The 12,352-nt window shown below is 37.2% G+C and overlaps 1 protein-coding gene across 1 annotated transcript in view; it reads right to left on the bottom strand.

The window, feature by feature from the left end:
• Nucleotides 1–12,352, bottom strand: part of GRIN2A (glutamate ionotropic receptor NMDA type subunit 2A) — an 810,811-nt gene that overhangs the window by 404,006 nt on the left and 394,453 nt on the right. The window contains exon 2 of the mRNA XM_044304525.1: nt 4,636–5,228. Coding sequence (XP_044160460.1) covers nt 4,636–5,228 — 593 coding nt within the window. The remainder of the gene's footprint in view (nt 1–4,635; nt 5,229–12,352) is intronic.

The raw sequence follows: 12,352 nt of genomic DNA, 5'->3' as shown, positions 1-12,352 counted from the left end.
ATTTTGGGCTAAATTATTTTCTTCATTTGGTCTTTAATAAAAATGTGAAGTAATTTCTAAGATACAAGAGTGAAAAAAATCAGTCTTACATTTTTAGCCCATAGTGTGTAAAATATATGATGTACATAGCCTTTAAAGGGTAGAAAACCCAGATATTAGATTTACATAACTAGACATTTTACACCATGCACCCTTGTATCATCATTACTAGACTGAAAAGTAGATCACATAATCAAAGAAAACACATAGAAATAACATACAAAGGCACGTTAACAACAAATAGTAATTACCTTTTTATTAATAAAAACTCTGCCTAAGGTTGAACAGAGGTATATCAAGGAAGGTTTTGGCTGCAGTGAGGTTTCATTGGAGGGCATGGCATACAGAGCGTTTAGTGGTTATACGAAGTATCAATTTAACGGAGGAATTTTTGAAAGCAGAAATGGATCCCAAAGGAGGAAGAATGAAAAATATGTCTCATTTTGATTTCACGCATTATCCTTTGTCTCTAGGCTTCTATTTGTGGCAAAACAAAAATAAAACTGAGAAAATATTTGTGAACCTAGTATAAGGAATCTTAAACCAGCTGTATTGTAGATCTATGATCCTAAAGTATAACAAACCTTCAATTTGTTGAAAACTGTTACAAATGCCATATTTTATGTGATATATTTTAGTAAATGATTTTATTGTTTTTCTAAAAAAAAAGCCCCTAAAGTTTGGGGCTTTCAGTAGCACTTTTCACTGCATGTATGCTGTGTATGGATTCTGAGTTCTACAACATGCATTGCATTGAGCGCCATACTGGCAGGAGCACACATCGCTAACTCTTCCTGTGCCCGTTGCCCTGCCCCTAATTGTGCCCGCTGTGCTGTTACTGACAGCCAGGCCCCTGTTGTATCCACATGCATTGCTAAAAAAGCTCTGATGTTGATCGTTGATGGATCAACCTCTAAGATAATGTGGTCAATGCTGGCCGCCACATCAATGGGGCTTACAGAGGGAAGGAGCTTCTTTTGTTGATGTGATTATGGAGTGCCGATGGTTGCCATGGCACCCAGAAGCCTTTCAGAGGCCTGGGGACCTGTCAAGTACAGAAGCATTTGAGGCCTTAAAACTGACAGTTTCAAACTGACAGTTTCAATGCAGTATAAATACAGTATGTTGGAGTTAAAATAAAATATAAAATTTTTTTTTCATGTGTAAAAAAAATCTCCTTTTTCTCATAAATCCAACAACTGTTGTAAAACAAATAAAAATAGACATAGTAGGAATTGTTGCATTCTTAACAATTAACTCTATAAAACTCAATAAAAATATCACATGATCAAATGAATGTTGTAAAAAAAAATAAACAAAAACTGCACCAGAACAGCCATTTTTTTGTCTCCTCACTCCCCAAAAATTATAATATGAAGCGACCAAAAAAAGTAATGAGACATCATCTCATCCTGTGAAAACTAGCCCTCAAACAAGACAACAGAAAAATAAAAATATGCATACATAATACAAATACACATATTTGTTATCACCACATCCATAACAACCTTATTTATTAAAATGTCACATGATCTATCACATCAAGTGAATGCTGTAAAAAAATCATTAAAACTGTACCAGAACAAGCATTTCTGGTCACCTCGCCTTGCATAAAACATAATAATAAGCATAATAATTGCCATAAAAATGGCGACAAAAAAAAAATATTTTATTAAAAAATGCTTTGGGTAAAAGTAGTAAAACTATATAAAATTGGCATATCTGTATTTGTAAGGACTAGCAGAATAAGGTTAATATTTCAACTGTTTTGCATGGTGTACGCTGCAATAACAAAACCCCAAAAGCAATGGCAGATGTGCTGCCTTTTTTTTATTCTGTTTTCCAAAAAGGGAAATAAAAGTGATCAAAACATTGTATGGACCTAAAATAGTACCATTGATAATAGCAACTTATGTCACAAAATAAGACCTCCCACAGCTTAGTTGAGAGAAAAAATATATAGTTGTCAGAAAATGACTGTACTGGTATCCCAGTGGCTTTGAAAGCAACATGGTGCCCATAAATGAATCCATTAAAATCTGCGCTGCAAAGACAACTGGTGGTGTTTTTCTTCTGAACCCTGCAGTATACCCAAACAACAGTTTAAATCCTAAATAACCTACCCCTATGTTAAACTTCTCCACAACTTTATTTTTGACCTTAAGGTCAGTTATAAAGTCTCAGAAAACCTCCTTTAAGTTTGTGGATGAAACATGAAAAAATGAAGAAAATTTCATGGGGAATAAATACTTTTTCAAAGCACTGTAATGGAAAAAAAAACATAATATTTTATTTCATGCCCTAATCTGAAAAAACTTTAGGGTTTAGTTTTCAAAATAGGGTCACTTTTTAGGTTACCTCACAGATTCTGCAAATGTGACATGATACCCGAAAATCTTTCCAGTGAAAACTGTCCTCCAAAAGCCAAATGGCATTCCTTCCCTTCTGAAACCTGTGGTATGCCCATACAGGAATTTATGACCATATATGGGGTGTTGCCGTATTCGCAAGAAAGTGAATAACTAATTGTGAGGTGAAATTTCTATTGATACCTCTTGTAAAATGTGGGCCTCATGCAACACTTTATTGGAAAACATTTTTCATAGTTTTTATAGCCAAGTGTCTCCAAATTCTATAAAACCCCAGTGGGATCAAAGCACTCACTACACCCATTGATAACTTTCTTGAGGGGTGTAGTTTCCAAAATGAGCATGGGGTGCTTCTACTGCAGGGGTACCTCAGGCTCTTGTCAAATGTGACATGGTGCCAAAAACCACTCCAGCAAAATCTGCCCTCAAAACCAAACAGCAGTTTATGCCCACATATGCGGTGTTTCTATAAACTATTGTATCAGAGCAATAAATATTGATGATTGTTTTGGTGTTACCCCTTGCTGTGCTACAGTTAAAATGGATAAAAATTGAAAATCTTCACAAAGAATGAATTGGATAATTTATCAAACTGGTGTAAAGTAGAACTGGCTTAGTTTCCCATCGCAACCAATCAGATTTCACCTTTAATTTTCCAAAGAAGCTGTTAAATTGAAAGGTGGAATCTTATTAGTTGCTATGGCCAACTAATCCAGTTCTGCTTTACACCAGTTTGATAAATGACCCCAGAAGTTTTTAAATTTCACTTACAATTTGCTTTAATTTTTGTGGAACACCTAAAGGATTAACAAAGTTCCTAAAATCAGTTTTTAATAAATTGAGGGGTGTGTTTTTTTTTTAAATAAGATCATTTATGGGTGGTTTCTATCATTTAAGCCCCTCAAAGTCACTTCACATCTGAAATGGTCCTGAAATAAAGTTGGTTTTCCGAATTTTCTTGAAAATTTGAAAAATTGCTTCTAAAATTCTAAGCCTTCTAATTTTGTAAAAAAACTAAAATGACATTTACAAAATTATACCAACATAAAATATACATATGGGGAAAGTGAATAACTTATATGTGGTCTTACTGTCTTAAAAGCAGAGAAATTGAAATTTAGAAAATTTGCTAATTTATATATAATTTCATATTTGCCATTAACATGAAGTATGATGTGTCATGGAAAAGAAAAATCTCTGAAATGCTTGGATAAATATAAGCATTCCATAGTTATTACAATAAAGTGACATGTCTGACCAAAAAATAGGCTGTGTCAGGAAGGTGAAAATTGACCGTTTGGAAGGGGTTAATAAGCACATGATCAACATTTAGGATAGGTGGTCATGTTTGTGTGTAAACAAACTGCATGAACGTTAGCATAAACAGTTCTAAAATAAACTTTTATAGTGTATAGGTGCTAATCTTTAAGATCATGATCACACTTAAGGTAATATTTACATGGAATACATTTAGCATTTTTAGTGCACCTTAAAAGGGCTGCCCCCACAAAAAATATTCAGCAGTTTTCAAACTAGCATCTGTCACCAGCTTTGGGGCTATAGAGCTGTGGACATCGCCGCTAGGGCTGTGTGGTTTTAATTTCTTTAAAAAAGGATTTTATAGTTATGTAAATGAGTCTTAAATGTGTCCAAGGGGCTGTACTAACCTTCCTGAAGCCCAGCACCGCCTATGTCTCCTCCTTTCATCAACGATAGATAGCCGTAATCTCGCGATGCGCGAGCTCGCGCATGCACAGTTCTTTCCCTGAGGCTGATGCCAGCACAGGGATGGAACACTATACCGGCACTGCGCATGCGCGAGCTCGCGCATCACGAGATGACGGCTATCTATAGTTGATGAAAGGAGGAGACATAGGCGGTGCTGGGCTCCTTCACAGGTGGCTGTGGCTGGGCACAAGTAAGGTTAGTACAGCCCCTTGGACACATTTAACACTCATTTACATATCTATAAAATCCTATTTTAAAGAAATTAAAACCACACAGCCCTATAGGACACATATATTGTGGACATGCTAGTGTCGATCTAGCCGTGCATGTCCGTATCTCTATAGCCCCAAACCTGGTGACAGAATCCCTTTAATACACTGCATGAGGTAGTTGTAATTTTTCTCTATGCCATGTAGTTTTGGAATCTAGGATATCACATGCTGACACATATTGACCTTACAGGTAATCAAGAGAAATAGTAAGGAATGTAAAGTCTTACTCGTTTAGCATGTGAGCTGGTATCTCAATCCGTTCATTTTGACCATAACAGCTTGATCTGGTTTCTGGAATTACTGAATATGTGTCCAACATGGCTGATGCAGCTGTGGTGATAATTCCAAGGCCATCTCTCACTCTGGCCTCCAAGCTGTAGTCCCAGTCATCATACGATACAGAAACCAATCCAGATGGAAATTCAAATGGTATTACTTCTGTGTTACCTGTCACCTGATTGGGAACAATCCAAATATAACCGTATCCCATAAGGCCTATAGAGCGTGCTTCTTCAAAAATTTTAATGGATTCATCCTTTGAACAATAAAGGAGTATAACAGAAGAATGGATCTTCTTCAGCTGAGTAAGGGTTTGTGCATCAGTATATGATGTGTCCAGAGTAATTACATTCTGCATGTCCCAATCCACAAAACTATTCTCCACAGTGTTTTTTAGGAAACTTATAAAGTCTCGATAACCCGGGAAGGTGCTTGTTATCACAGAGAATACATGCCAGTCATATTCCTCCATAATACTAAGCATGACAATAGCTTGTTGAGTGATGGAAGCTCCAAACTGATAGAAGGTTGACATTGCATCCTGTAAAAGAATAGTATAAGATATGAATGACAGGAACAAAATACTGTACTTTTTGTAACATATACTAAATATACAGTAAGTATGTGTGTCTGTATGGTGTAGAATATACAGATATGCAATTGCTAAGTGAAGAGTTTTCCATGTAGTCTGCAGGTATTAAACATCTAACATAGTAGATCAAGAACATAGATTTGGTAGGTTCTCCAACCAAGCTTGAAGCAGCTTTCTCAGACCTTGACTGGAATGCTAAGGGATAGGAGGAGTGAGGCTTAAGAAAATGGCTTAAAGGGTCACATCATGTAATCCTAAGGCCCCTCTCACATGGGCGAGAATTCAGTGCGGGTGCAATGCGTGAGGTGAACGCATTGCACCTACACTGAATCCGGACCCATTCACTCCAATGGGGCTGTGCACATGAGTGGTGATTTTCACGCATCACGTGTGCGTTGTGTGAAAATTGCAGCATGCTCTGTATTGTGCGTTTTTCACGCTACGCAGGCCCCATAGAAGTGAATGGGGCTGCGTGAAAATCGCAAGCATCCACAAGCAAGTGCGGATGCGGTGCGATTTTCACGCAAGGTTGCTAGGTGATGATCAGGATGGGGATCCGATCTATATTTTTTTCCCTTATAACATGGTTATAAGGGAAAATAATAGCATTCTTAATACAGAGTAAGTTAGTAAGTAAATTAGGGATGGAGGGGTTAAAAAAATAAAATAAAAATAATGACCATGTGATGAGCGCAGTGACGTCACCAAAGGTCCTTTTACTCCCAGGTCCTCAAAGAAGAAGAAAGAAGACGAGCCGAACAAGTGGATGAGGTGAGTTTCATAATTATATATATTTTTTAACCCCTCCATCCCTAATTTACTTAGCATTCTGTATTAAGAATGCTATTAATTTCCTTTATAACCATGTTATAAGGGAAAAAAATTTAATCTACACAACACCGATCCCAAACCCGAACTTCTGTGAAGAAGTCCGGGTTCGGGTCTGGGTACCAAACATGCCGATTTTTCTCACGCTCGTGCAAAACACATTAAAACGCTTTGCACTCACGCAGAAAAATCGGGCATTTTTCTGCAACGCACCCTCAATGCCCGTGTGAACCCAGCCTAAGAGTTAAAGGGGTTGTCTCACTTCAGCAAATATTGTTTATTATATAGAGGAAATTAATACAAGCCACTTTCTAAATTATTGTGATTATCCATATTGCTTCCTTTGCTGGCTAGATTCATTTTTCCATCACATTATGCACTGCTCGTTTCCCTGGTTATGACCACCCTGCAGTCCAGCAACAATTGCCATGCTTGCACACTATAGGAAAAAGCACTATCTTATGTACACTCCCACAGTGTTGGCAGTTGCCACCAGAGAGGCTGGCACTTTTTCCCATAAATGTGTAAGCATGACCACTGCTGATGGATTGCAGGGTGGTCGTAACCATGGAAATGAGCTTTGTATAATGTAATGGAAAAATGGACAATCACAATACATTAGTCATGATAAATCCCACTTGCTGAAGTGACACAACCCCTTTAAGGGTGAAATTGCATTTATAACACATTTCATCTGTTGGCCCTGTTTTAAAGACTAGATATGTGAAGTTATATGACAGTGAAGATTAGTGACAAGCGGGAGGTGCCATATGCGATTTAATTATTTGCGTATTGCGTACTTTATATGTATAAGGCAACTATCCTATTGGTCGGCTGTGGCTAAGGCTAATATGTGTATTTTACAAATATTCGCTATATTGCTAGAACTTAGTTTTTTAGAATATTACGAAAGTTATAGCAATATAGTGAATATTCGTAAAATACACATATAGACTGTAATTTAGCTAATATGGTGCTATAACCTTTTTTATAGTCTCAATTTTTTTTTTTACTCTTCTGAACTTCTGTTTTGGACAAAATTTTAACTAATTAAAAAAATATACTATACCACTATATTAGCTAAATTGCAATCTATATGTATATTTTTACGAATAAGCGCTATATTGCTATATATTCTTTTTTTGGAATATGGCAAATATGACGAATATTCTAAAAAACTAAGTTATAGCAATATAGCGAATATTCGTAAAATACATATATATACTTCAATTCAGCTAATATAGTTCTATAGTATATTTTTTAATAGTGTAAATTTTTTCCAAAACTGAAGTTCAAAAGAGACAAAAAAAAATAATATAAAAAAAGATTATAGCACTATATTAGCTAAATTACAGTCTATATGTGTATTTTACGAATATTCGCTATATTGCTATTACTTTGCTTTTTAGAATATGACGAAAATGATGAATATGACGAATATAAAAAAAAATGAAGTTATAGCAATAAAGCAAATATGTTCGTTAGTTTGAATATTTGTCTTTTTTTTTCAATGTGTACTGTTATTCCACTTTGGCATACTGCTCCCCGACAAGTGTCCCCGTCACCATGGGAATGCCTGTGGGTTAGAATATACTATCGGATCTGAGTTTTCACGATCTCAGGGAAAACTCAGATCCAATGGTATTTTCTAACCCACAGGCGTTCCCATGGTGACGGGGACGCTTGTCGGGGAAGAGTAAGCGAGCAACTGTTCAGATAGGAAAAAATAATGAGAATATTCTATATAACGAATATATTCACTATATTGCTATATATTCGTTTTTTTAGAATATTCTTCATTTTTTCCATATGAAAACATGATTCCTTCCTGCTTAAGTTGTTTGTGGGCCTATGACTCATTGACCCACAAGAAAGAAGCAGGAAGGAATCATGTTTTCAGATGTTAAAAAATGCTGAATATTCAAAATAGCGAATATATAGCACTATATTAGAAATTTTCGCATATTACCGAAGTTGCGATATTTGCGAGGAATATTTGCTATTTAAAGGGACACTGACAGGCCCAATAAGCATATTTAGCTATATATATGACTGCACAGGTCTTCTAATGTGTAATAAAAACATATAAGTCTAACCCCTGTTCACCTTATAAATACAGTAAACTGATGTTTTATAACCTAATAGAATCGTCTTCTTTCTGCCCAAGGGGCAGCGTTTCAGCTTCACTGCGCCAAGCCAGCCTCGCCCCAACCGCCGTTTTGAAGCGCCGCCCAGCTCATCAATATTCACTTCGCTGGGCGGCTTCTGCTGTCCCCGACCTTCCGAGATCCCGCGCATGCCCAGTATGGGATCTCGGAACGTCAGGGACAGCAGAAGCAGCCCAGCGAAGTGAATATTGATGAGCTGGGCGGTGCTTTAGAACGGCGGTTGGGGCGAGGCTGGCTGGGCGCAAGTGAAGCTGAAACACCACCCCATGGGCAGAAAGAAGACGATTCTATCAGGTTATAAAACATGAGTTTACTGTATTTATAAGGTGGACAGGGGGTATACTTATATGTTTTTAATACACATTAGAAGACCTGTGCAGTCATATATACAGCTAAATATGCTTATTGGGCCTGTCAGTGTCCCTTTAAATATTTGAGCTCAACACTAGTGAAGATCTCTCCTTAGTTGAGGTCTGCTTGACACACATTTAGTTTTTACATTTTGATATGTTGGTTAAAGCAAGGTCATATATTTCAAGTGTTTTATGTGGTATTTTACAAGCATTTTTTGTAGCATTCTTAATTTTGTATGGACATTTTTCTGACCCAAGACCGCAACAATAATGCCAAAAAGCACATAAAAGTAATGCACCGCCTAAATATAATTAAAATACTGAAAAACTTAAAATGCTATTGAAAATATTTTAAAAATATTGGGAATCAATATCCACAAAAACAGCAAGGAATAATTCATATCAATGTATACCATATAAGTGCAAGTCATATGGCAAATCATAAGGGAATAAAAACCACATACGGTCAATAGTATATAGGCATGTAGTAAGAAATAATAATAAAAGTAAGTACAAAGTAACAACATCATGCCACAAAAGCCACAACAATATATCACATATGGAACATAAAAATGAATACAAACTGCCCCCTGAGGGCGCCAATGGTGAAACGTGTTGAGCACTGAAGATGCCTGTGTGCAGCATACACAAGCTTCCAGTCCGCCTCTTATCACTACCCCAGTCCCTGACTATGCACATATGCCTTATCACTGCCAATCTGACTTGTTACATACAGGAGTCTTCAGTGCTCAGTAGAACGCTGATATCTAAAGACAGGCTCTTCTTAGTAATGCTCAGTTAATAAGACTTTTTACACCCTGTTTTCTGATACAAAGACATTTCTTAGGCTAGTTTCACACTAGAGGCAAGGGACTCCGGCAGGCTGTTCCAGCGGGTGAACAGCCTGTCGGATCCGTTCTGCCGCTAGTTCACATGTGTCCCCAGACACATACCGCTCCATCCCCATTGACTATAAGAAAAGTTCCGTCGGCAGCATGGCAGCGCACTCCGAGAGGCGGCCAGACTAAAAATACTGCATGCTTATGTTTATTTTTCATTGTTTATGGTGACAATTATTGATGAGCCAAGTGAGCTTCGGATCCAAGATCCAAAGTCGATTTGCTCAAAACTTCAAAACAATGCTGTACGGAGATCCGTCTCTGTATAGCATTAGAATGGACGGCCGCCAATGAGGCAAAGTCAGTTACAAACTTGAATCCGGACTCAGCTTTTGTTCTCACTGGTACCTCAGAACCGAATCTCAGTTTGGATCCAAGTTTTAAAATGGTTTTCCAGTTTAAAAATCAAATACCGAAGTTATTCACCAAAGTCTCGCGAGACTTCGGGAATAGCCGACTCTGCCTCTCCGAAGGACATAAGTTTTATAAGCTGTACGTCTCCATACAGCATTATTCTGAAGTTTTGAGTAAAGCGACTTCAGATCTAGAATCTGAAGCTTGCTTCACTCATCCCTAGTGACCATGACATAGCACAAGTCAACTTAGTATGCCACTATGTGGGAAGTAGAAAAACCTAAATGAAAACACTAAAAAGTAGAAAGTATAGAAACATTGGAAAAATATGACAATTATACCCATCACAATAATCACAATAATATTTCTGTGATGAAAGTCTTAAAGGGAACATTTTGCTTTACATAGCATAACTCTCTAATCAATGTTTTGTTTTGTTTTTGTTTTTTAATAAAGTTCTTCTCAACTGCATTTATGAGAAATCACACTTTGAAGCTGTACCTGACTTGAGTCAAATGTGGGGTGTGGATTCACTGGGGTGTCTTCCTGCAATTCTACAGCGTTACCTCCACAAGCATTGATTACAGTGTTATGTGACTGGCAGCAGCATGCATTAGTTACATAGACCAACATGTGATCACAGGTTCCCTTTAAATTTCTAAATGTGTCGTGAATTATTGTTATTTATAAGCCAATTAATGCTCTGCATTAGAATAAAAATTAGATAGAAGTTAGAAGCAAAGAGTAAAAGCCGAGTGTAGGCAATGAGCCCTAAATTTTGGCGCCAGACCACATAGTTATACAACTCTTCATCTTTATTTCTTCTATTTATCTTCCTAAATGATAGTATTTTTTTGCTTTGTTACTCTTGCAAAAGTGGCAATTTGAGTGACAATTTCTCCATGAATCAACTGAAAAAATACCAATTTCGGTTGCTGCTTTGCACTGATTTATTGTTACAATGGAGGCCCATGTCACTGGTGCATAGGAATTGGCAACCAGAGTGTAAATTGGAACTACTATTTAGTGTATCACACGTAATTAGCTCATCAGCTCTCCTATATATGCTTGGCTCCTGGTTCTATCATTTGCCTGATGCATAGGTTTTGCTTGGATATACTAAATTCTGCAGCTTGCTTAAAAGAGATATCATTGTCTGCCTGTGTACTGACTTCCACCTGTTTCCTGTTCTGTCCCTGAGCTGCCTGCCCTGACCTGGCAGTGATTCTACATGCCATAACATTCATTAATATTGGTCCAATTTTGTATTCTGGTTAAGAATACTCCTTAAAGGGGTTGTACAAGAATGGTGGGGGTTAAGCACCCCCATGTCCCCAGCTGGAAACATTACTTACTTGTTTCCTGGGGCTGACGGTGGCCGGCTCCCTTTATGTCATGACAAATGGTCACATCCAGTCACCAGTGATTGGCTGTAACAATGTCAGACTGGATTTTGACATCAAAGGAGCAAAGCAGAGCATTGCCAGCTGGGAGAGGAAGGAACAGGGAGCAAGCATTGGGAAGCAGTTAGGTAATCTTTTCTTTACAGGTTTGGCCAAGTGAAGGGGTTGTTAATCCCCACGCCCCATTTTTGCAAAACTCCTTTAATAATGTTGGTAAAGGGAAAGTGTATAGAGTGTATAGATCACATTTATGATCAGAATTGAGTTCTTCTATGACTCTTTTTCTATTATTACTAAGGGTTCTCCAATCTCTACATCAGAAAGCATTGGACACTGTCCAGAACAATTACCCATAAAATTAAGCAGAATAATTGCACAATTCAATTACAGTGTGGAGGAACATTATCCAACAAAGGGTTTCTAATATTTTAGTGGAATATATTGTCTATCAACATGCCCTAGGTGTCCTCTGCTGTAAACCAGCAAATGGCTTCCTGCAACGGACATAATGTAATCTCTACTCTTTCATCAGCACAGCCTTTTCTGTACTAAATTATGATAGATTTATCGTGTCTGGGCACAAACCTTCTGAGTTAGAACAACGGGAGATGCAAAGCCAATTAGTTATATTTAATGCTGAATGTTTCAAGTATATATAGAGTATTTTAAATGACTCAGTCGACAATGTCTGCAATTATTTTGTATGGTTGTCATTTATTTCTATAATAACAAAAATACTAATTATAAATTTAAACCTCCTAAACCAAAGAATTACATTTTATTTACAAAGATTTTTTTTTATTTTACACCTCAAAAATGTAATGATTTTTGTTCCTAAATATATTTTTTCGAAAACTGATTTCAGTTGTTTATTATAATGATCTTGAGGCCTAGTTCACACGAACGTTTTTTTTGCGGGTGTACGGGCCGTTTTTTTGTGTTCCGTATACGGTCCGTATACGGAACCATTCATTTCAATGGTTCCGCAAAAAAAACGGAATCCGTATTTCCGTTTTTCCGTTCCGTTGAAAGATAGAGCTTGTCCTATATTTGGCCGTAAATCACAGG

The sequence above is a fragment of the Bufo gargarizans genome, chromosome 8 (assembly GCF_014858855.1).
Source record: "Bufo gargarizans isolate SCDJY-AF-19 chromosome 8, ASM1485885v1, whole genome shotgun sequence".
Classification (NCBI taxonomy): domain Eukaryota; kingdom Metazoa; phylum Chordata; class Amphibia; order Anura; family Bufonidae; genus Bufo; species Bufo gargarizans.
The sequence above is the reverse complement of the archived record's forward strand: the minus strand, read 5'-3'. Positions and strand labels throughout refer to the sequence as shown.